This window comes from Rattus rattus, chromosome 10 (genome assembly GCF_011064425.1).
Source record: "Rattus rattus isolate New Zealand chromosome 10, Rrattus_CSIRO_v1, whole genome shotgun sequence".
NCBI lineage: Eukaryota > Metazoa > Chordata > Mammalia > Rodentia > Muridae > Rattus > Rattus rattus.
The window spans coordinates 41,677,633-41,700,108 of NC_046163.1; the positions used below are offsets into that span (position 1 = coordinate 41,677,633).

The following is a 22,476-nucleotide window of genomic DNA, read 5'->3' on the forward strand; positions in this document are numbered from 1 at the left end:
GAGTATAGCAGGCACATTTCTGTCCACTTAACAAGTATGTTCTCTCACCAAAAACCTTTGGGAATTTATTTATCTTCACAGTATCCACTATGCTAAGAAGATATTCCAAAGCTCTCTCCGAACGACGGACACCTTTGATTCCTTCCAGTCTTCACCTCCTTTTGAAAACTCAACTGTTGTTCCCGGTTTGATTCTTCCACCGCATATTTCCTGGTTTATTTTTCCTAGTTAAATTTCCCAGAAACAGACTTTTGTACTTGATATCCATGAGATACTCAGGGGCCAATGGAGATTCTGGACATTTGAGGAAAAAGGAGGCAAGGTCCCACTTAGTGGAGGCAAATTAGCTGCAGATCCCCTCCTATAAAGTCAATCAGCTCCATGGCAACTCAACTTGGGGCTTTTAGGATCTCAACCTCTGATAGACCATGAAGCCCTTAAACTCTTGAGATGCCGAGTCAGGGTGCCTGTGTCTAAACTGCCCATCCAAGGAGCAGGACATTACAGCTCAGCACAGAATGAGTGCCTGCCACACCACCGCATAGGCATAAATTCCTGTGTGGATTCTTGGAGACATATTTCAAGAGGACAATGTCATGTCCCAAACAAATGATCCTATTAAAGGAGAAAGGGAGCGTCAGCTAAGTGAAGAGATTGGGCAAAACTGCCAGTCTTAGAATGTGCTTCTAAGCACCCAGAGGTGACTGTTTAAAATACAGCTCCTGAGCCCTACCCAGAGTCAGTGAATCAAAACTCTGAATATCTTGAAGACACTCCCCACGGCATCCGTGTGCACTGAATTTGAAAAATAACCTCAGCCAAAAGAATTATAACCTGCACTTCCTATGAAGAGCAACAGAGCCAGCAGGGAACCCGACAAGGTCAGAGCTGCTCTTGAGAAAATGTTCTCAGAAATGCATGCTTTTGCTTTTACCGTGAGGTTAATTTGTTACCGAGAAAACTAGCATTCCATCCTTTGTGGAAAGCAGGCTGCCTTGCTCCGGAAGGCCAGCTTTGATCAGGCTCGGCTGTCTGAACGTGTACTGGGAGACAAAGTTTTCGAATGTTCTCAGTGATGTCACCCTAGTATTTCTATTGTCCATAGCTAATCTATGAAACTAGAAGAAAAACCCCTGGTCACTGCACACGAATCAGGGCTCAAAGTCAGGCTGGGCTAACGGTGTCTTCCAGGCAGCCATGGGAGCCCCAACTTTGCCTCAGATGTAGTGATTCCTTTGGCAATCCCCACAAACACGCCTTATTCAGTACCACCCAACCACAGTGCTCTCTGGCTGAAAGGAAGAGTCCTGCCTGACAGTAAAAAGGGGGGCTCACCTTCTCAATGGCGGCTGCTGCTCCTAGAGCCCCTGACTGCATACACACACACACACACACACACACACACACACACACACACACACACACACACACACACCCTGTTGCAGTAAATAACAGGAAAGGATGCCAGGCCCCAGGCCATGCTACCTCCTGCTACTCTCTGTCCCCGGTGGTCACTGCCTCCATGGCTAGCCCCACGTTGGCTACTCTCTGGCCCCAGCAGCGGCTGCCCTCTTGTGATTCTCTGCCATGAACTCTGTTCACAATCCCAGCACCCATTCCCTGTGGTTATTGTCACAATTTCCACCGTCCCGGTAAAATCAAAACTCTAGAAGCTTGTAATTTATCAATCAGATTTATATCAGTAAATTCTCATTCCACCAAATATCCACACAATAAACTCAGAGCCAATTGATATTGATATAAACTGCCCATGTAGATAAGACAAATTGTCCTGTAATAATCCATCCCTTATATGATATTCGTATATCATGTGGCTAATTAAAGTCACACAGGGGTGGGTCATCCTTCTCCTCCTCCATCTTCCTTCTTCTCCCTTCTCCTATCTCCTTGGCCTCTCAAAAACTCTGTCCCCGCCTTTCTTTTTCACTGCCCAATCACAGGGCTTGCCTTATCTGGTGCCCACCCTCACGTGCATATAGACATCAATCCACACATCACCTCTCCATCAGCCTCCAGCAAAGGTTCGAATCCCCTTACTGGCTATCAGTCCTTATTAAAATGATTGTGTATAGCAGCTGCAACCAAGAATTCAAAATACTGACAACCATTCTGTAATAAACTACAAGCCGTATACAACTTATTTCAACATGGATGCCGTCCTGGTTTGCTTTCTGTTGCTATGATAAAACACTGACCAAAGCGAGCTTGGAAGAACAAGAGGTTTATCTTATTTAGTTTTAGTTTATGTCTGCCACTGAGGAAAGTTACCACAGAAACTCAAAGGTGAGACCACAGAGGTCAGGGCTGGGGTTAAAGAAGTGTTCTCAGAAATGCGCGTTAACTGGCTTTGTTAACTGGCTTGCTCCCTCCGGCTATTAAACTCTCTCTCTCTCTCTCTCTCTCTCTCTCTCTCTCTCTCTCTCTCTCTCTCTTTCTTTCGTGTGTGTGTGTGTGTGTGTGTGTGTGTGTGTGTGTGTGTGTGTGTGTGTGTTCTGGTTTTTGAGACAGAGTTTGTGTTATGTGATGTTTTGAGTAGGTATGACCCATATAGACTCCCGTTTATAAATGCTTCGCCCATAGGGAGCTGCACTATTGGAATACGTGCTTTTGTTAGAGAAAGTGTGTCACTGTGGGGGGAGGGCTTTGAGGTCTCACATGCTCAAGCTACGCCCAGTGTGGCTCACAGTCTCCTTCTACTGTCTGCAGATCAACTCCTAGCTCTTCCTCTAGTACCATGTCTGCATGCATACCGGCAAGCTCTCCACCACGGTGATAATAAACAACCTCTTCACTGTAAGCCACCCCCAATTAAATGTTGTCCTTTATAAGAGTTGCCTTGGTCATGGTGTCTCTTCACAGCAGCAGAAACTCTAAGATAATTTCACTGTGTAGCTCTGGCTATCCTGGAACTCACTCTGTAGACCAGGCTGCCCTTGAAAACAGGTCTACAACTCACAGAGATCTGCATGCTTCTGCCTCCTAAGTGCCAGGATTAAAGGTGTGTCACACCACCGCCACCTGGCTCAGCTAGCTTTCTTATACAGATCAGCCCCACAGGCCTAGGGATGGCACCGCCCAAAGTGGGTTGGACTCCCTACATTAAAGCATTCCCCACAATTCCTCTGGTACAGCTCCCTACTCAGGTGATTCTAGTGCATGGAAAAATATTAAAACCAGATGTCACAGACACATTTTATACTGTATAGCACCCGAGATTTGAAGATGCTGGGTCAACTTTTAATAGATTTATGTTTAGAGTACATAAAAGCTGAAAGCAGCCAGGGGGCTTCTCACAAAGGAAAGAATATTTCTATATTGTGAGCAGTAGCCATCAACTCATCTTTGTAACTGCTGATTTTTAATTTTTTACACTAACATTGAAATGAAGCAGAACAAACAGTATAACAGCATTCTGAGAGACACTCTCCATAGAAAGGTTCTCAGGCAGTCATTGATCCACAGAATTCACTTTCGTGTTTGCAGGGGCCTTTAACACAGAGTGAGTTGGATTAACATCTTTAAAAAGCCACTTTCTGCTTCAGGTTGGAGTAGAGAATTATTACATTACAAACGACTCCGTCTGAAAATGAACGCGTTGGAACATGGTCCATGCCCCCAGTTGCTCATGCAAAGCATTTGGTCCGGTGTTAGGATCCAGTAAAGCGGTGGGGGCTGACAGATACTCACTAACTGGCTCCCTAGTCTGGGAAAAGCCCTGGCTCGTAGCATTGGCCAACTCCTCTCTGATTTTGCAGAGCAGCGGATGGTGGCCTGTTATCTCCCTCCCCACTGACATTGCAGGCTTCATCTGACACTGACCAATGTCCTTCCAGGCTCTCAGCTCCTGGGTCACACCTTAGAAATACTCCTACGGTGTTTTACAGTGACCGTTCCTTCATGTGTTCACCTTTATTAATAGAAGACCCTACGGTGTTTTACAGTGACCACCTTTATTAGTAGAAGACAGGTCATTCTTTTCCTCGCTTTCTCCACAAATGACTTCTTGGAATGCTCTTCCACCCTAAGCACTAAGTGTCCTGAAGCAAATGATGTGCGGTAAAGGTCACAGCACTAATTGGTTGTCTGATGTAGCAACCAGTACAGCAGGTGACGGGAACAGGAAGCTAAGTGCTACTTAATGGATAGCATGTTAGAAACTAGGAGGAACTTAAAAATTAGCTAAGAGATAAAATATACGGTATGTTCTAGAATATAAAAAAGCAAGCACTAAAACCCCCTGCGCCTTTCATTTTGCATTGTATATGATGTTTTATGAACATACATTAATTGTATATAAGGATTTTCATCACAGCATTTAGTAAACACTGGAATTATACTATCCTATGGATACCAACAATCTGTACTCCAGCCAGCGCTGGGGTTGTGGAGAGACTGTTTAACTTTGCTGAGTCTCTTTTTCCAAAGTGGGAATCAACGTTCTACCTCAGAAAAACTCTTGCAAAGGTTAAGCAATAAATATCAAACTGTCCAGAGCAGAAAAGGGCTTGGAAAAAGAGAAGAGCTAGTTGCTAATAGTAGATGTAGGGTAGGAACGGAAACATGGTGAAACATGGCAGGATGGTCATGCTTGTTGTTAAATGGCTGTCACAATGAATGATTGAATAGAATACAAAAACCATGTGGGGCCTACTCACTGTGTTTAAAATTAGGGATAAAGTCTTCACTGCCAGGACAAGCAGTAAATAATACATTTAGAGTTAAACATAAGAGGTGTCTTTGTCACAAGTGGGAGCAGTGTATGGTTGAAAAGAACGTAAGTCATAATTGAGGGAACTAGGAAGAGAAGATTTTGATTCCCAGCAAATGCTGGCCTCTTCCTGAAGCCAACAAATGCATGACAAGAAGACCACTGAAGGAGTCTGAACTCAGTCCGGGCACAGGTTTGTCTGCCCCTCTCCCCCACTCAACCCACCCTCCACTGTAGAAGCTCCTGCTTTTTGCACACAGGTAGAGGAGCTCTCTCTTAGCGCACCCTCCATCCCTCAGTTGTTCTAGCCCTGGCCTTACTTGAAGTTCTAATCCTCCCATTGTGTTCTCATGAAAGTCCTCTCTCTGGCCAATGATGGCCAAGCCCCCAGCAGCCTTCTTCTTTCTGACTATTGCAGCAGCACTGGGTCTTTACTGTTTTCCTCCGTCTCCTTCTCAGTCCCTGCACTTCCACACCTACTGTCCACCCCTCCACCACCAGTTAAACTTCAAGTACATATGCTACACGATTCCACGCCAGCCCTCTTTTCCCTTGCTTCCTTTTCTGTCTCTCTTCCTCCTTCTCATCCTTCTCCTCCTTCTCCTCCTCTTTGATTTTGTTAGTGGGTTTTTTTGTTTGTTTGTTTGTTTGTGTTTCTATTCATTGAGCTAGGCTCTCACTATGTCCCCATGGCTGGACTAAAACTCACTACATAGAGTAAACTGTTCTCAAGCTTGCCTCCCCCTTCTAAGTGCTAATTGATCCTCTTTCTTGTTATATAATATTCTGTGGACTTGCTTTGACTGGTTTTGACTAGATGGCAAGTTCCACAATGCGAGTGAAGTTTGCCTGGTGGCACACAGTTCTTTAAGAAGGGTTTGCTCCTTCCACCTGGTCCTTTCTGCTGGGACAGACTGCTAGCTAGTCTGCTCCCAGGAAGAGGCTATATCCTGAGGCATACCAGAGGGTCCATTGCACTCAGAGCATTTGATACCACATCCTCAGGCATCCCAGAAGATTTGCCACACCCAGGGCATCTGACACCACAGCTGGAGACATCCCAGGAGATCCACTGCACCCAGTACACCACAGCTTGAAGGCTTCCAGGAGTACCTCTTTGTAAACACTGCAACTGGGCAACCAACACCACAGTCTGAAGACCTCCTAGGGGCTCTGTGGCATACTGGACAACTGACTCAAAAGACTGAAAGCCTTTTGAGTTTTGCTGGAGTTCTGCTGCAAACAGGGAAACAGAAACCACAGCCCACAGGCCCCCCCCTGGAGAACAGCTTCACACAGGACAACAATTTGAGTGCTCCTCTGAAGACCCAACAGTCTGAAGCCCTCTCAGGAGATCTACTGCAGCCAGAGCAACAAATCAGCAGCATCTCTGCCCCTCTGAATACCCTCCAGTTGGAAGGTCCCACAGGAGGTTTGCTATAGCTAGGGCCACAGGCCTACCAGGAGACCTGTGGCAACCCAGGGACAAAAGAGGCAGACTCCAGAGTCACCCAGACCAGTAAACTCCAGGGGATAACCAGATGAACAGAAGCAAGTGCAAGACCATAAGCAACACAAGCCAATATATGTGGCCATCATCAGAACCCACTTCACCCACCACAGCAAGCCCTGAATACACCAACATACCTGAAAATCAGGAAGCTGACCTAAAATCCTATCTCATGAAGATAAAAGAGTCCTTTAAGGGCGATATAAATAACTCAATGAAAAAATACAGGAAAACAGGTAGAATCCCTTAAAGAGAAAACAAATAAATCCCTTAAAGAAATACAGGAAAACACAAACAGGTGAAGGAATTGCATACAGCAGTCCAAGACCTTAAAGTGGAAGTAGAAACAATAAAGAAAGCACAAATGGAGGCAAACCTGGAAATGGAAAACCTAGGAAATAAGTCAAGAATTGCAGATCTAAGTATCGCCAACAGAATACAAGAGATAGAAGAGAGAATCTCAAGTGTAGGAGATAGCTTAGAAGAGATTGACACAATAGTCAAAAAAAATCAAAACATAAAAAACTCCTAACCTAAACATCCAGGAAATTCAGAACACAATGAAAAGACCAAATCTAAGAATAATTGGAATAGAGGAGAATGAAGATTCCCAGCTCAAAGGACCTGAAAAAGTCTTCACCAAAATCATAGAAGAAAACTTTCCCAATCTAAAGACAGGTGGCCATAAAGGTACAAGAAGCCTATAGAACACCAAACAAATGGGACCAGAAAAGAAAATCCTCTCATCACATAATAATTAAAACACTAAACCCACAGAACAAAAAAATAAATATTAAAAGCTGCAAGTAACATAACATACAAAAAAAGGGCCAAGTAACATACAAAGGTAAACCTATTAGAATTACACCAGACTTCTCAACAGAGGCTATGAAAGCCAGAAGAGACTGGTCAGAGGTCTTGCAAACTCTAAGAGAACATAAATGCCAACCCAGGCTACGAAACCCAGCAAAATTCTCAATCAACATAGATGGAGAAACCAAAATATTCCAGGACAAAACCAATTTCAAACAGTATCTATCTACCAATCCATGCCTACAGAGGATCCTAGAAAGAAAACTCCAACCAAGGAAGGTGCCTACACCAAACAAAAAACAAGATATTAACCATCTCACAAAGAAGCCAAAAGGAGAGAACTACAGGCACATAAAGCCACCTACAAAAGCAAATATAACAGGAACCAACAGTCATCTGTCTTTAGTATCTCTCAATATTAATGGACTCAACTCACCTATAAAAAGACATAACTAACAGACTGGATATGCAAACAAGATCCAGCATTTTACAGCATACAAGAAACACACCTCAATAAGAAAGACAGACACTATCTCAAAGATAAAGGATGGAAAAAGGTTTTCCAAGCAAATGATCCCAAGAAACAAGCTGGGGTCACCATCCTAATTTCCAAAAAAATAGACTTTCAACCAGAAGTTATCAAGCATGATGAGGAAGGACATAGCATATTCATCAAAGGGAAAATTCACCAAGAGAAATTCTCAATTCTGAATATCTCTGCCTCGAATGCAAGGACACCCACATTCATAAATGAAACTTTACTAAAGCTCAAAACACACATTGAATCCCACACAATAATAGTGGGGGACTTCAACACCCTAGTCTTACCAATGGACAGGTCAGGTCCTTGAAACAGAAATTAAACAGAGACACAGTGAAACTAACAGAGTTTATGAACCAAATGGATTTAACAGATATCTACAGAACATTTCACCCTAAAAAAAAAAAAAATACACCTTCTTCTCAGCACCTCATGGTACCTTCTCCAAAATCAACCACATAATTGGTCACAAAACAACCCTTAACCGATACAAGAAGATTGAAGTAATCCCATTCATCCTATCAGACCACCATGACCTAAGGCTGATCTTTAATAACAGCAGAAACAACAGAAAACCCACATATATGATAGCTTGGTTAGGGAAGAAATAAAGAAAGAAATTAAAGACTTCCTGGAATTTAGCAAAAATGTTGATACATCATACCCAAATTTATGGGACACAATGAAAACAGTGCTAGGAGGAAAATTCATAGCTCTAAGTGCCCTATTAAAGAAATTCGAGGGATTTTACACTAACAACTTAACAGCACATCCTAGAGCTCTAGAACAAAAAGAAGCAAACTCACACAAGAGGAGTAGAAGGCAGGAAATAGTCACTCAGGGCTGAAATCAATCAAACAGAAACAAAGAGAACAATACAAAGAATCAGCAAAACCAAAAGCTGGTTCTTTGAGAGAATCAACAAGATAGGTAAATCCCTAGCCAAACTAACCAAAGGGCCCAGAGGCAGTAGCCAAATTCACAAAATCAGAAATGAAAAGGGAGACATCACAACAGAAATGGAAAAAATTGAAAAAAAATCATCAGATCCTACTACAAAAACCTCTACTCAACAAAACTGAAAAATCTAGATGAAATGGATGGTTTTCTAGAGAGATACCACCACATACCAAAGTTAAATCAAGAGCAGGTAAACTTTCTAAACAGGCCCATATTCCATAAGGAAATAGAAAGAGTCATTAAAAACCTCCCAACCAAAACAAGTATTTAGACAGCAGGTTAAACCGTGCTATAGCTCCCCGCTAGGGCTTAAGGCCCCGTTAGCCATGGGTTCTAGACTAGGTCTACAATATCAAGTATTAATTCCCTCCTATAGAGTTGTCCTCAAATTCAGAGAGAGAGCAGGGGTTACGGTTACCCCCAGAATAGACATGCTACTATTACACCATCTTGGTACCACTGATAGGGATCATTCTGGAATCAGTGTAGACAACCATCAATAATGATGAAAATGTTGCGCATATACACGACAAAATCTTACTCAGTTTGAGAGACAAGGTTTTTCACTAAACAGGAAGCTCAGTTTGAGAGACATTGTTTTGGCTAGGCTGGATGTTCAGCAAGCTCTTGAGATTTACCTGCCTCTGTCTCCCTGGTCAATGCAGCCATGCCTAGCGTTTATACGGGTGCTATGGATTTGAACTCAGGTTTTCCTGTTTGCAGAGCAAACACTTTGACTCAATGAGCCATCTCCCTAATCCCTATTTCACATTCATTTTGTTAAATGTTTGTTTTGTTCTTGAGTGTTGTACTCTTTTCAGGGCTAGCATAAGTGGGACTGGTTTTTAAATTTTATTTGTAGATCGTTCATTGCAAGTGGACATAATATAATTGAGTTTGACATATTGATCTTGAAATTTGCAACATCTGGATCTCATCTACTAGTTCTAATAGCATATTAGTGATTCCTTCATATTCTCCATATGCACCATGAACCATCTGTAAATAGACACCATTTTACTTCAGCCTTTCCAACCTAGAAATCTTTTATTTCTTTCTCTTGGCAAGTCTCTTTCACTAAGACTTTCAAGACAATATAGGCTAGAATTGATAGGAACAAACATGTTTATGTTATTCTTCATCTTAAAGCAGTGGTTCTCAGCCTGCGGGTCATGACTGCCTTGACTAATCTCTGTCTCCAAAAACGTTTACACTGTAATTTGTAACAGTTACAAAACCATGGTTATAAAACAGCAACGAGAATGATTTTACGGTTGGGGTCACCATAACATGAGGACCTGTATCAAAGGGTCAAGGCATTGGGAAGGTTGAGGACCACTGTCTTAGAAAGCATTCTGTTCTGCCATTAGGTGTGTTAGCTGAGGAGTTTTCACACGAGCATTAGGCTGAGGAATCGCCCCTCTATTTCTAATATACTAAAGTTTTCCACAGCAATGTGGAACGCTTTTCGCTGAGCCTACTGAGACAATCCTGTGGGTTTTGATGTTTTTAACTCGGTTGACACAATGCATTGTTACATTAACTGGTTTTTCAGAAGTTAAAAATATAATCTCACATTTTTTTGGTTAAAACAAATGAGTCTAGAGATTTGTGTAGAATTTGGACTCAGGGTAGCTAAAGTGGTCTTGAAACAAAAGAATAAAATAGAAGTACCACTTTCTAAAGTTATATATATATATATATATATATATATATATATATATATATATATCACAGAGCAAAGGTATTATGTAATACAGTATTGGTATAAAGGCAGTAATAGAGATCCAAGGATCTTCGGAACACATGAGGCACAAAGAGTGGTCTTCTAGACAAATGATGCCTGGCAGTTGGTTGGTTATCTATGAGTAGACACTGCAGCTGGACCTTTACAGTGTAATTATACGCACATGTGTACCTGATTATGGGCACATGAACACAGTGCTCACAAAGGCCGGAAGAGGGTATTGAATTCCCTGAACCTGAAGCTGCAGGTTTGGAGTCACCTGACTCGGGTACTGGGAAATGAACTCATGTCCTCTGAAAGACAAGGAAGTGCTCTTTAACCACTAGAACTGTCTAGTTACCTAAAGAATTTAATTGTATGGAAAAGTAGTTACGCACAGAATATACCTACTTGCAGAAAGAATATACACCAAGGAGCATCCATAATTATTTGGCACTATGAATTTATATAGGTGGATTACAGTGTTTTCTTGGCAAAAGAAACCAGTGCTAGAAATCTAAATGCATGTAAGACTTCCTCTTCGCTGTAATCAAAGGAATCAAAAGAACAAAGAACATTCTAGAAAGAAATGCCGGCAGCTGCTCACAGTGGTTTTAGAAGTGATTTGTTGGTATGTCTAGTGCCTAGGAATGAGTGTGACGGTCACCATGGGGTATGTGCATGCACACAGTAAACGTCCTCACTAATCACCTACCTGCTTTAGAGGTGACAAGCTGGAGTACAAGCGGTCGTCTGGTCACAATGCCCGAGCCTCGAGGAAGAAAGTCCCTGGAAACAAACAAGAAACAGTAGATGAAGGCATTGTGGGATTGTAAACTGGCTCCACGGTAATTCTTTGAGTCTCCAATCTTTCAGTGTATTCTCTGTCTCAAGACAACGAGACTCATCTATGAAAGCTGTACTTGCAAAGTTCAAGGCAAAATAAAGCTCACATCAGCAACTGATCTCTTGTTGCATAGTTTCCTCAATAAAATACACCACTCGTTTACCTAGGTAGGATTAATAAAGGCTTGCTTAAGTTTCCCTGGGTTGTCCATTTGGTTTCACTTTCTGAGAATTTGGATTTTTCAAATGGTCCGATACTGAAATTGATCTCAGAACTTCTGATAACTGCAAAATCAGTAATGGCTTTGGCATCAACATCAACATTAGCACCATCAAAGTGCTGGCTATTTTGAAGAGGGTGAATGATAGCGTATTTCCTAAATATCCTAAAATTTTCTCCAATAAAAAGACCCACAAGAATATGGAATGCTTCATGAATTTGCATGGCATCTTTGCACAGGGGCATGCTAATCGTTTCTGTATCATTCCAATTTTAGTATATGTGTACAGAGACTGAAGGAAAGGTCATCCAAAGACTGCCCCACCTAGGGATCCATCTCATCTGCAGACACCAAACCCAGACACTATTGCTGATGCTAAGAAGCACTTGCTGACAGGAGCCTGGTATGGCTGTCCCCTGAGAGGCACTGAAAGAACCTGACAAATACAGAGGTGGATGCTCACAACCAATCATCGAACTGAACACAGGGACCACAATGGAGGAGTGAGGAGAAGGACTGAAGAAGCTGAAGTCGTTTGCAACCCAATAGGAAGAACATTATCACCCAACTAGACACCCCAGATCTCCCATGTACTAAACCACCAACCAAAGAGTACACATGGAGGGACCCATCACCCAGCTGCACATGTAGCAGAGGAGGGCATTGTCTGGCATCAGTGGGAGGGGGGGCCCTTGATCCAGTGGAGACTAGATGCTCCAACATAGGGGAATGCTCGTGTGGTGAGGCAGGAGTGGATGGGTAGGTGGGGGAGCTCCCTCATGGAGCAGGGGGAGCGGGATGGTTAGAGGGTTTGCAGAGGGGAAACTGGGAAGGATAATAACATTTGAAATGTAAATAAATAAAGTAACCAATAAAAAAAGAAGAAAGAGACTCACAAAATGTAGTCTCAAATGGAAGTGATTATTATGTCATAGAAATTAACACTAGAAAAATATTGCAACTTCAATATTTTCTTAGTTGTTTTTAATTCCTGTCAGGAGGGGGATTTTCAAAAAAGATTGTGTTGAAAATGACATGTTCACATAGGTTAAACCACACCAATATACCTACAGCAAAGAAAATATTGCAACATCACATGCATCATTATTGATTCTACAATATCAAAAACTCCATAAACATCTGTATCTCAACTTTTTGTCCGTGTTGGTGTGATTTCTTATTGTTCCTGTGTATTGGGAATTGATCTTGGAGGACTGTGGGTGAATTGTGTTAGTACTTTCCCAGTGAGCTACATATATCTGCATCCTTCTTGTGAGGTTTTATTTTGTGATAGGGTCTCACTACATTGCTCAGACTAAACTTGAACTCACTCTGTAGCCCAGACAGGTCTTGAACTTGCAATCCTCAGGTCTCGGGCCCTGCTTATATCACAGTTTTTTAAGCATATTTACAATGCCTCGAAACTGTGCGGAGAGAATGTCCCAGAATTCTATTCAAAATAAATCTTTGACTCAATGACTCAGTGGGAGTGTGTACAGAGCTTTAGGACCATCTAAAAGTTAGAATTACAAACACCCAGTACCCAGCCTCAGTGGTGAACACTCACAATACTTGATGGGAGGGGTAAACTCTCAGGAGACCCTAACGTGGACAAGGGTCTACTCACCAACTCCGGGGTCACACTGGTTTGTGAGAAGCACAGAGGCTTCAAAAAGAGCTTCAATATAATGAAATTTCGAGGCACAACAACTTAGTAAATAAACACAGGTCAGAGGAAATGTTTCAAAGCATGAACCACCAGAGATACTGATATTCTCAGTGGAGAGTCACAAAGATATAAATCAAGCAAATTTTCCTCCATAAACATCATTTTGTAAATGCTAAAATATGTTCTGAAAGAGTTTGTTATAATGAACAGTCCCTAAACTGAGCTAGTGGTGTATTCCTTAGCCCTAAGGGCCAAGAACCATGTAGAAATTACTATATGTGGTTGAAATGCAAAAGACTGAGAAAAGTCGTCTGTGTGTGAACTAAAAAAAAATGCCTCCTGAAATAAATAGTAATTTTATTCATAAATGAAATGGCCTTGACTGAGCATGGTGGTGTACATCTGTGAGCCCAACACTCGGAGAGGTGAGGCAGGAGAATCCTGAGTTCAAGGCCAGCTAAGCTACACAGTGAGACTCTGTCTCAAACAAAGAGACGAAAACACAGAACAGAGAAGCTATGTTCTGTGCCTACAACCAAGAGGGAAGAAGTTCATTTGAAAGTCAAAATGAATGAAGGGAAAGCCGAACACCAGCGTGGAGAGCTGAGAAAATAATCTGTGTTTCTGTGAATGAAGGTTGAAGCTTTCTAGATGCCAAAGAGAAATGTAGGGTCTTAAATGCCTGAATACTGCCATTTAAAAACTGAAATGTTCTCCAATAAAAGAGGGATAGAGGGAAAGGAAGGGAGAGGAGGGGAAGGAGGGTGAAGGGACTTCTTGACTTTATACCGTCCTGCAGAAGCCCGTTCCAGCTTGTGTTTGCGACTGCACATTTACACGATATAGTCTTGGCAGCGACTCCACCGGGTGTGACTGACATAAAACACAGATAATACTTCCAACAACTAACAGGTTTTAGGTATCTGGCTGAAAGTAAACCCACCTATATCCTAATGCTTTTCTCTACCTTTTTTTAATCAGCCAAGCCTAACATTGTATTATGAGGAAGAAGAGGAATCAGACGTCCAGCCTCTTTCTTATTCACAGTCTGCCCCTAATACGTACTCTCACTAGGCGTAAAGACATTGGGTGACAAAGTTTGGCTGTCCAGAATTCTCTCTTGTTTCACAGGAGCCTCTAATATAAGACAAAGCGCTGGAGGGAAATCTCTCTCTAATAAAGAGGTAGGTGGCCAACCTGGCCCCCTGAAAACACACTTCCTTCTGATGACCCAGCAAAGTTAGAACCGCATGTCCCGCTGTGTAAGCCAAGGTCCATAGGACCTCAAAGGAGAGACAAAGAACTCCGGTTTCAATGCCAGCTCCATTGCCCAGGCAAAATTCTCTCTAAATGTATATCAGTGATTCTAACTAAAAACCAGATCATATGGCTCAAATGAATTGCAGCATATGACAACCCATTAGAAACCCAGGCACCATGAAAATGCACATCCATATTGTCATAATTATTGCTACATTGTAGTCATCATGTGCTCCCCTAATATTGTAGCATTCTCCTGCAGTGAGTGCTCTAAGTCCCTAGTTACAAAACGTTAGCACTTTATGAATTGAGTCTGAGCTCAAGGCCCACAGACCCCGTTTGAACTACTCTCTTGGTACAGACCAGCTGCAGCGTTTTGGAATGCTCGAATGCTCGGCTTGTTATCCTGCCTCTATCCACACCAAGCCAGGCACTGACACGAACAATCTTGAATAATTCATTAGCCACTGAGTGCAATCATCCACTTGATTTTCATTTTTTTTTCCACGCAATAGACAGTTGGCTTTTTGTCTCCCATCAGCATGTCTTATGGGGAAGGGAGTTTTCTACATTAAAGTAGGGAAGCTAATGTCTGTACTTTTAGTAGCAGTTTTCATTTAAGACATGTATTTTCCTTGTTATAGTCTAATTCATACACATAAGGAGATAAGGGGGGCAGAGGCCCCATTTAAAACACACACACACACACACAATCAAACAAGGAAGTATCTGTCATTCCAGTCTAAGCATGGGTTTTTCAGGCAGTAAGGACATGCTTTTCCTACTCTCATGATTCCTAAGAAAAAAGAAAAACATCATTTCCACCATCCTAGATAAAGAATAGATTTCGTAGCATTTTTAGTGGCCTTTTCAGAAGTTTAATTGCCCAGAAATAGCAGTTTTGCTCTAGTAGGAAGTGGTTGGACTTTGGAAGCCCCATCAGGAGAGGATCGCTGCTGTCTCCAGAAAACTTACACAGGATTTCCTTCTGGACAGTAAATACATACAGAAATGGCTTCCTTCAACAGAGAGGTGAGTGGCCATTATGGTCTGTCCAATAAATAAACATTTAACAACTTTTTATACCTAAATATGGAGGTGCGTCTTACACTCTCTTAGAAGCTGATTCCCATAGCTGATTCCATGATGTGTAAGCCTGGTCTTGAAGGGGAAATAATACTGAGCCTAGGCATGGCAGATACTGTAGACACACTCCACATAGGGTACAGGAATAACACGGGGCAAGTAGTGCCTGTCTTGTTTGCATGAATGACTCCGGAGGAAAAATGTGAAGTGATCGCATAGTTTAACTGGGAAGCCAGTGGAGACCAGGACATTGAGTAAGTATGAGCAGTGTCAGAAAGACAGAAAAGGGACCTCAAAAGCCTTCCTATGTCCATGTGTGCTTCTTCCATGAAAGAAACAGGGACTGGGACAGGGGTGGCTTTTAAGTTACCATGTATGCATGACAGAAAACTAGAGTTTTGCAAAAGGGAGAGATGTAAGATTAGGAAAACAGATAGTGGCCAGTCCCAGTCACTCAAGATGATAATAAGAGAAAGGTCCGAGACAGAAATGATAGAAAGAAGGAGAAACAAATGGCAGGATTTAATGACTGCTCAACATGGATAGGGTTGTGAAAAGGTTATGGTAAATCTCACAGTGATCGACTAGTCAAGACAGAATATACAGGAAGAGAAAGATTTGGTTATAGATGATGTTACCATATACTAGCATCAGCACTTCTTTCCCTCCCTCTCTCCCTCCCTCATGCTCTTGTTCATGAGAATTATACATTAGTACTATATTATATTTTTAAAAAATCATGCTAGAATGAGACCTAATACTCACATCTATGACTCTAGCACTTGGGAGGCCAAGGATGGAGCATCATGGGTTCAAGGTCTGCTGGGATATATAGTGCACAGTGAGACCCTGACCAACAAGAGTAGTAGTCTTAATAGTAATAGTAGTAGTAATAGTAATGGTCATAATAGTCACACTAACTTCTTAAATTTCTCTACTTAGACATCTTGCATTAATATCACTGCAATTCAAATCACTAGCTCTCAACATGCTTTTCCTTCTTCATTCCTGGACATTACCCACTTCATCCACACAACATCAGCCAAAAGCAGCACAAGGAGGCCATGTTGGCCTCTGTCATCTGCTCCAAATTGGTCACTAAGTCCTGCTGTTATGTCTCTTGGCACCTCTTCGGCCGTCATCTCTTCTCTCCTTAAATCACTGCAGGCAAACAACAAGAAGGGCTACAGTAATCTCACAAATAAATCTCTTTATCCATCCGATGTGAGCACTGTCCAAGCCCGCTTTGACATCAACGCACATCCCACATCGACATTTCTAGATTTTCAGTGGTTAAATGGCTTCCTGTTGTCTTTGGAGTGAAAGCCAAATTATAGTATCACGGAGGAAATACTTTATCTCTTAATACTACCCTAAGGACATCTCAGGTATAGGGCTCCTTGTATTTCATTTAGCCTTCTATTTAGACAATTTATGCAACAAATGCTAACCAATCTAAAGGCAGCTGCAGGCACTGGAACTGTAGGAGAAAATAATGTAGGAAAAAAATCCCTGCCTTCTAACGGAAATCTGCACACTCATTCCCTCTGCCTTGGTGCTTTGACAACTACACTTAGGACCTGTGCTTAGGACTCCTGCCCCAGCAGCTTCCTCTGGCCAGCTCCTACTAGAACTTTGGCTGTTAACTCTATGTCATCGTCCCTGAGCTCCTCCAATCCCAGCCTCTGTCTAAGTTCTCAACAAACACTGGTCTGTTCATAGATTTGTCTTCAGTCCTATGTGCTCCTCCAGGGCCAATGAGATGTCCAAGTATTTCATCAAATGTCTACCTCCCCTTTCAGAGAGGGCCGTGGTTGCTTGTTAAGAGTCTTTAACGCACAGGGGAAGCAGTCTTGAATTTGCCTCTTCAACTGGAAAACAGCCAAGTGGCATTAAACAGGAACAGAAGATCTTGCAATTTATCAAACATTGACTGAAATAATGTAATTTGCTATTTTAATATACGCATTTAAAATAAGAAAGTATTTGCCAAAGTATAAAGTATGGAGCACAGTGTTGACCTGTATTGCAATAGAATCTGAAAAAAACATTTTTTAATCCAAGAAACAACATACTTCTAAAAATTAGTCTTTACACTAAAAACAATCTCTTAACATTATTGATTTGAGTATGATTTTCTGTACTCTAGAATAAGCCCTGTGGTGTTAGCATTTTGAAACACCTCCCAAGAAAGTGAGGAAGGTAAGAGGCAGGGGCACAAGAAGACAGAACGAGAAGGAGGCAGAAGCAAACGCTGTACTAAATATTGCCTGCCCTACCCCAGGAAGTGCTGGGGTCCTGCATCTGATTCTACTACTGATGTAGTGTGCTGTTAAAAAGCCTCACCAGCCTACACTGCCGCTTCAGCTGGATTTCCGTCATAATGCCAAGAGCCTCCAATTCTTTGGGAAATTCCCACTGCAGTTTCCGTCCCCCACATACATTATTGGCCATGTAAAGGATATTAGCATTTATTTATTTGTAAAAGATCACATGTTGCTGATGCCAGCCACTCTATAAAGTGACCACTACCAGCATCACTTCGCTTGGGAACTATGAGATCACAATTACAGACAGCACGCTGCTTGTGCATAACCAAAACAGTGATATCCACCAGAAAACTCAGAATTTCTAAGCAACACATTTCCATCAACCAAATTAATCATGGACCAACAGTTCCCACCAAAGCATTTAGAATGTAAGGTTTCTCTATCCAAGGTCTATAAACTGAGTGAAGGCAGTCCTCAGTTTACAAATACTATGCTGTAGCCACCAGAATACACTCAGCTACAAAAGTAGCTTGTTTATAAATTTTTAGCACCAGATTAATGAGTCTTGATACAAAATAGAAATACATCACTTTTCCCCCAAATTATACTTTGCTCTCTTTAACATGAAAATAAATAGCAAGAGAGACTACTAAGTAGGCTGCTGGTTGCCTATCCAATGTCCATTTTTCTTTTCTTATTAACACAGCCCAACTTTCAGTGGGGATGGAAACATCCCTAACACTAATAAATAAATTAACCAGGATCCCCCAGACTTCCTTGCAAATGCCATGCCCCTCACCCTTCTGCCCGGTAAGATGTCTTTGGAGACCGCTGAGTGACATCCAATGGTTGCTATAATATGGTCTGATTTCGCCCAAACTCTTTGCCCTTTCTCTTCTTTCTTCTTCCTGTCAGTTGTCTGTGATTACAGCACTGCTGTGATCTCTCCTGTGGGTAGAGGCCATGTGCCCAGCACAACAGAGAGAACACAGCACAGAGAACCTAGGATGCTGATAACATTACAGTCAGTGGAGCCAACCTGATGATTCCTGGGAAGGAGAGGGAACAAGAAACGCTGTGCTTTGGGCTAGTGTTTGCAATTTGCCTTTCATTGCTGCCTCCTTATGAAAACATTATTTGATCGTTTTCCCTCCTCACAGTTTCCCTTTGCAAATTTGATATCATAAATTTAAGTTTATCCACAGATTTGATGTACATATTTGTTACTTAAACTTAAATAGAAGATTCCTCCAAAAACCAATTTTATCTCCCTGGGGGAAATACTAAGCCTAGCAATAATAATATTTTATGGGCCAGAAAATAAGGGAACAGAGATTATTCAGCATTCAGTCCCTCGAGTCATGTTTTTCTGCAGAGTTCCAAAAAGAAAAATGGTGAAGGCAAGTCCAACAGCTTTTGTCTCAAACCCGATAGATTTCCTTTCCAAGACTGGAAAGATGGACAGGGTGAAGGGAACCCCTTACCCATCCTCTGCGATGGGCAGGCTAACAGAACTCCGTGGCCCTTTTTCCATGAAAGCAAGGTCATAAGCCTTCGTATTTCCACACTGCAATGACTAACAAAAACTCATCTGGACCAGATCAAACCAGTCAGTGAGGAGATACAAGGACATTTACAAGGTGACGAGGCAAAGGGTGGGGAAGACAGCCCACCATGTTCTTTCCCCTCTGTGGAAAGGCTCAGTGGCCCGGTATCTGTCCTTGGTTCTGTAGGTCCATCACCGTTCCTTGTACCAGGACTGGAAGCTAGGTACATAGCAGAAAGCAGAAGTGACCTAACTTCCCTGTGCAACTTTTGTTTCTTACTTATCTAAGACTTGAAAAGAAAAAAAACGACGTATACCATTAAAAGTCGGGATAGCACAGGCCAATTTCACCATTAAAACACAGAACAGGGTGACACAGGACAGAGCACACACCCTGCTTACGTATAAAGACTGGAAATGACTTTCTAATTAACCTGTGGGTTCTCAGACCCAGCCCTTCCTCTCTGGAAGCTCCATCCATTATCTCCTCAAAGTTGTTATTGGAAGGCCGGTCTCTCAAGTGATTTCTGATAGCTCGGTGTTGATGCTTGCCACAGAAGCCCTTCTCCAGTGCCCCTTCCCTCACCAGATTCTCCCTCCCATGGAAAATATCTCCAGGTATGCCAGTATAAGCAGATATTTTCCCTTCTGTGCTCAGGCTTCCAAGATTCCTCCAGCGTGTCCCTCCCTAGACACACGCTCTTGGGACAGGACTGTCTGAATTTAGCATACCACTTGCCACAGACTTGGCAAACCAATCAACTCCACATTTAGAAATTAAAACTAGTGAATTCACTAGAGAGACAAATTGCATAGGGTAAATTGGTAAAATAAATCAATAAATCTGTTTCGTGTATATAGTATTATATAGTGTATTTTCCAAACTGTGGCAAACATCTGGGAGAGGGACCCTGAGAGAGGAAGGGGTTGCTTTGGCTCATGGTTTCAGAGGTTTTGGAACATGGCCGATTGGATCCACTGCTTTGGGCCTCAGGTTAAGCACAGCATCGTGGTGGAAAGGGAGAGGTGGAACAGGGCTGCTCCTGACAGCAGAAGAGTGCATCGTGGTAGTCAGCACCCTCTCCTTCCTCTTTCTTCCCTCTGGACCACAAGCCTATCGACGCCTCACACATGCAGGCTGGCTCTCCATTGTTTGGTGATTACTCAGAGTGTGACTACTCGGTACCCGCAAGGGTGCACTTTAACAGTCTCTGGGGATCTCTCAGTCCAGTGACGCTGACAATGATGATCACTTATGTGCTCTATTATCTATTTTCTTTCCTTAAAAGCATGTGTCTCATATGTTTGTTTTTACTTCATAATCTTATCATTTACTGCTATTTTAAGGGAGGAAAGAGTAAAAGAGGAGGAAATCACTCAATATCTAATAGATGATATGTATGCAAGTATAAGAGAGATATTGATAAGCATTTTGTTATTTATCATTGTTATTCGTGAAACTATGTTCCCCAAAAATGAATGTCTTTGGAAACTATTACCAACACCTTCAAATTCTAAAGTATATTAATAGTAGCTGATAGAACATACCGGAATAAAAAGAGATTAGTAAATTCTTTCTGTCTGCTTAATAAATAAGGGTAAGGACTGAAGTTCAGGTCCCTAGAACCCATGAAAATTCCAAGTAGGCACGGTAGCTCACCTTTAATTCCAGCCTTGGAGAACAGACAGGAAATGTCTGCAGCAAGAGGGCTGGAGTGGCTAGCCAAGTTGGCAAGCTCCAGATTTAACCAAAAGAACCTGTCTCAATCAGTGAGGTGAAAACGTGGTTGAGGAAGATAATTTTATATCTCAAACTACCACATTCACAAGCACACACACACACACATATACACATATATGTGAATATGTGTATATACGTATTTGTTTATAAATATATATACTTGTTTGTGAATATATATTCATACATATGTTGTGAATATATCTGTGTGCATATGCACACACGCACACAAAGAAGGAAAAGGAAAAAGAGGAAGAGGAGGGAGAGGAAGAGGGGAGGAAAACAAGGGAAGAGGAGGAGGAAGAGGAAGAGAAGCGACAACTTGCACTGAATACATCTGAGAGGACACCTGGTTTCAAACATGCTGGTATTTATTTCTGTAGCAAAACATGGATACTCACTGAGAGAGATGCACACAAACTGAATAGCGCCATGTCACTGAGGTGATGCTTGCCAATAAGTGAACTCTGGCTAATGGAGGTTTTACAAAATGAGTTACAAAAGTAATATTTGGATTTTACAGCACTCGGCATATTTGAAATTGTAGAAGAGATGGAGTATTCATAGTAGCACCCAGCAAACCGCAAGAGGTCATTAACTCTCAGCATGGCAGTCATTACTGCCCCCCAGATGTGTGATAAGTTATCTTGATGTTTATCTAGTAATTAATTGTTTGATCATATTTCTAAAATGTATTATCTCTCCACATCAATAAACGGTGATCTTCTCTTGTTAGCCATAGGCATGTGGGTTAAGGGTAAGTTGCATCTGGTTATTTACAAACGTTGTGGGTAGTGTGAAAGGAAAGTCAATCAAAATAGACCTCTAATATTTTTATCTGCATCCTTGAGAGTCCCTAGCTACCTAAAGACTTCATTTCCTTAGAATTTTCTAGATCGTTCTACTTCCTTGTACCATAAAGGGTTAATTCAAAACAATGAAATGATCTTGAAAGCCAGCAAAAGGCTCAGCACGCACTCCAACCACAGTGCACTTGATTCAAACCCAGAAATGAGCCGGGCCTCCTGGTATCCAGAGTATTCCACACGCGTGTGGCAAGTGTTATTTCTAGCCACTTAAAAGCACCACTGTAAAGATCTCAAATTCTTAGGAAAGAAAAGGTCCTCATCCCAATGAGGAGAGGCATTTACGAGCCCTTAATGGCCCTCTTTCATTGCCTTTCCACTGACGCATCTCTAATTGTTCCAATTATAACTGCGAGTAAAAGAAAACCCGTAATGGTAAAAGTGTGCAGTTCAATGTGTGCATTGTGAGAAGAGGCCTCACAGCATAAACCACGCACACAAGTAAGTGCACAGTAGCGTGGATCTGGGCAGGCAACATCACAACAGAGAGGGGGGAAGTGGTGTGGACAAGGCACTGGGCAAGAAGTCAGCTTGGGCGCCGGCTGTGAGCTCACCACACCCTTGTAAGAGACCAAGTTTCTGCCTCTCTAAAATGTAAGGACTGGAGGAATATCTTTTAATGGCCCCATTAGTTCTAACACTCTTTCCTTCTCTGAGGCTGGGCTTCAGTCAAGACGCTCGGAGTCCAAATGCAC

At 42.1% G+C, this 22,476-nt stretch overlaps 1 protein-coding gene and 1 pseudogene across 4 annotated transcripts in view; both read right to left on the reverse strand.

The window, feature by feature from the left end:
* Dnm3 (dynamin 3) overlaps nucleotides 1-22,476 on the reverse strand; it is a 465,110-nt gene that overhangs the window by 384,118 nt on the left and 58,516 nt on the right. For all 4 annotated transcript variants that reach the window (XM_032914813.1, XM_032914814.1, XM_032914816.1 and 1 more), the window contains exon 2: nucleotides 10,995-11,068. In XM_032914813.1, the coding sequence (XP_032770704.1) occupies nucleotides 10,995-11,068 (74 nt within the window). The remainder of the gene's footprint in view (nucleotides 1-10,994; nucleotides 11,069-22,476) is intronic.
* On the reverse strand, nucleotides 11,541-11,639 carry LOC116911887 (annotated as a pseudogene).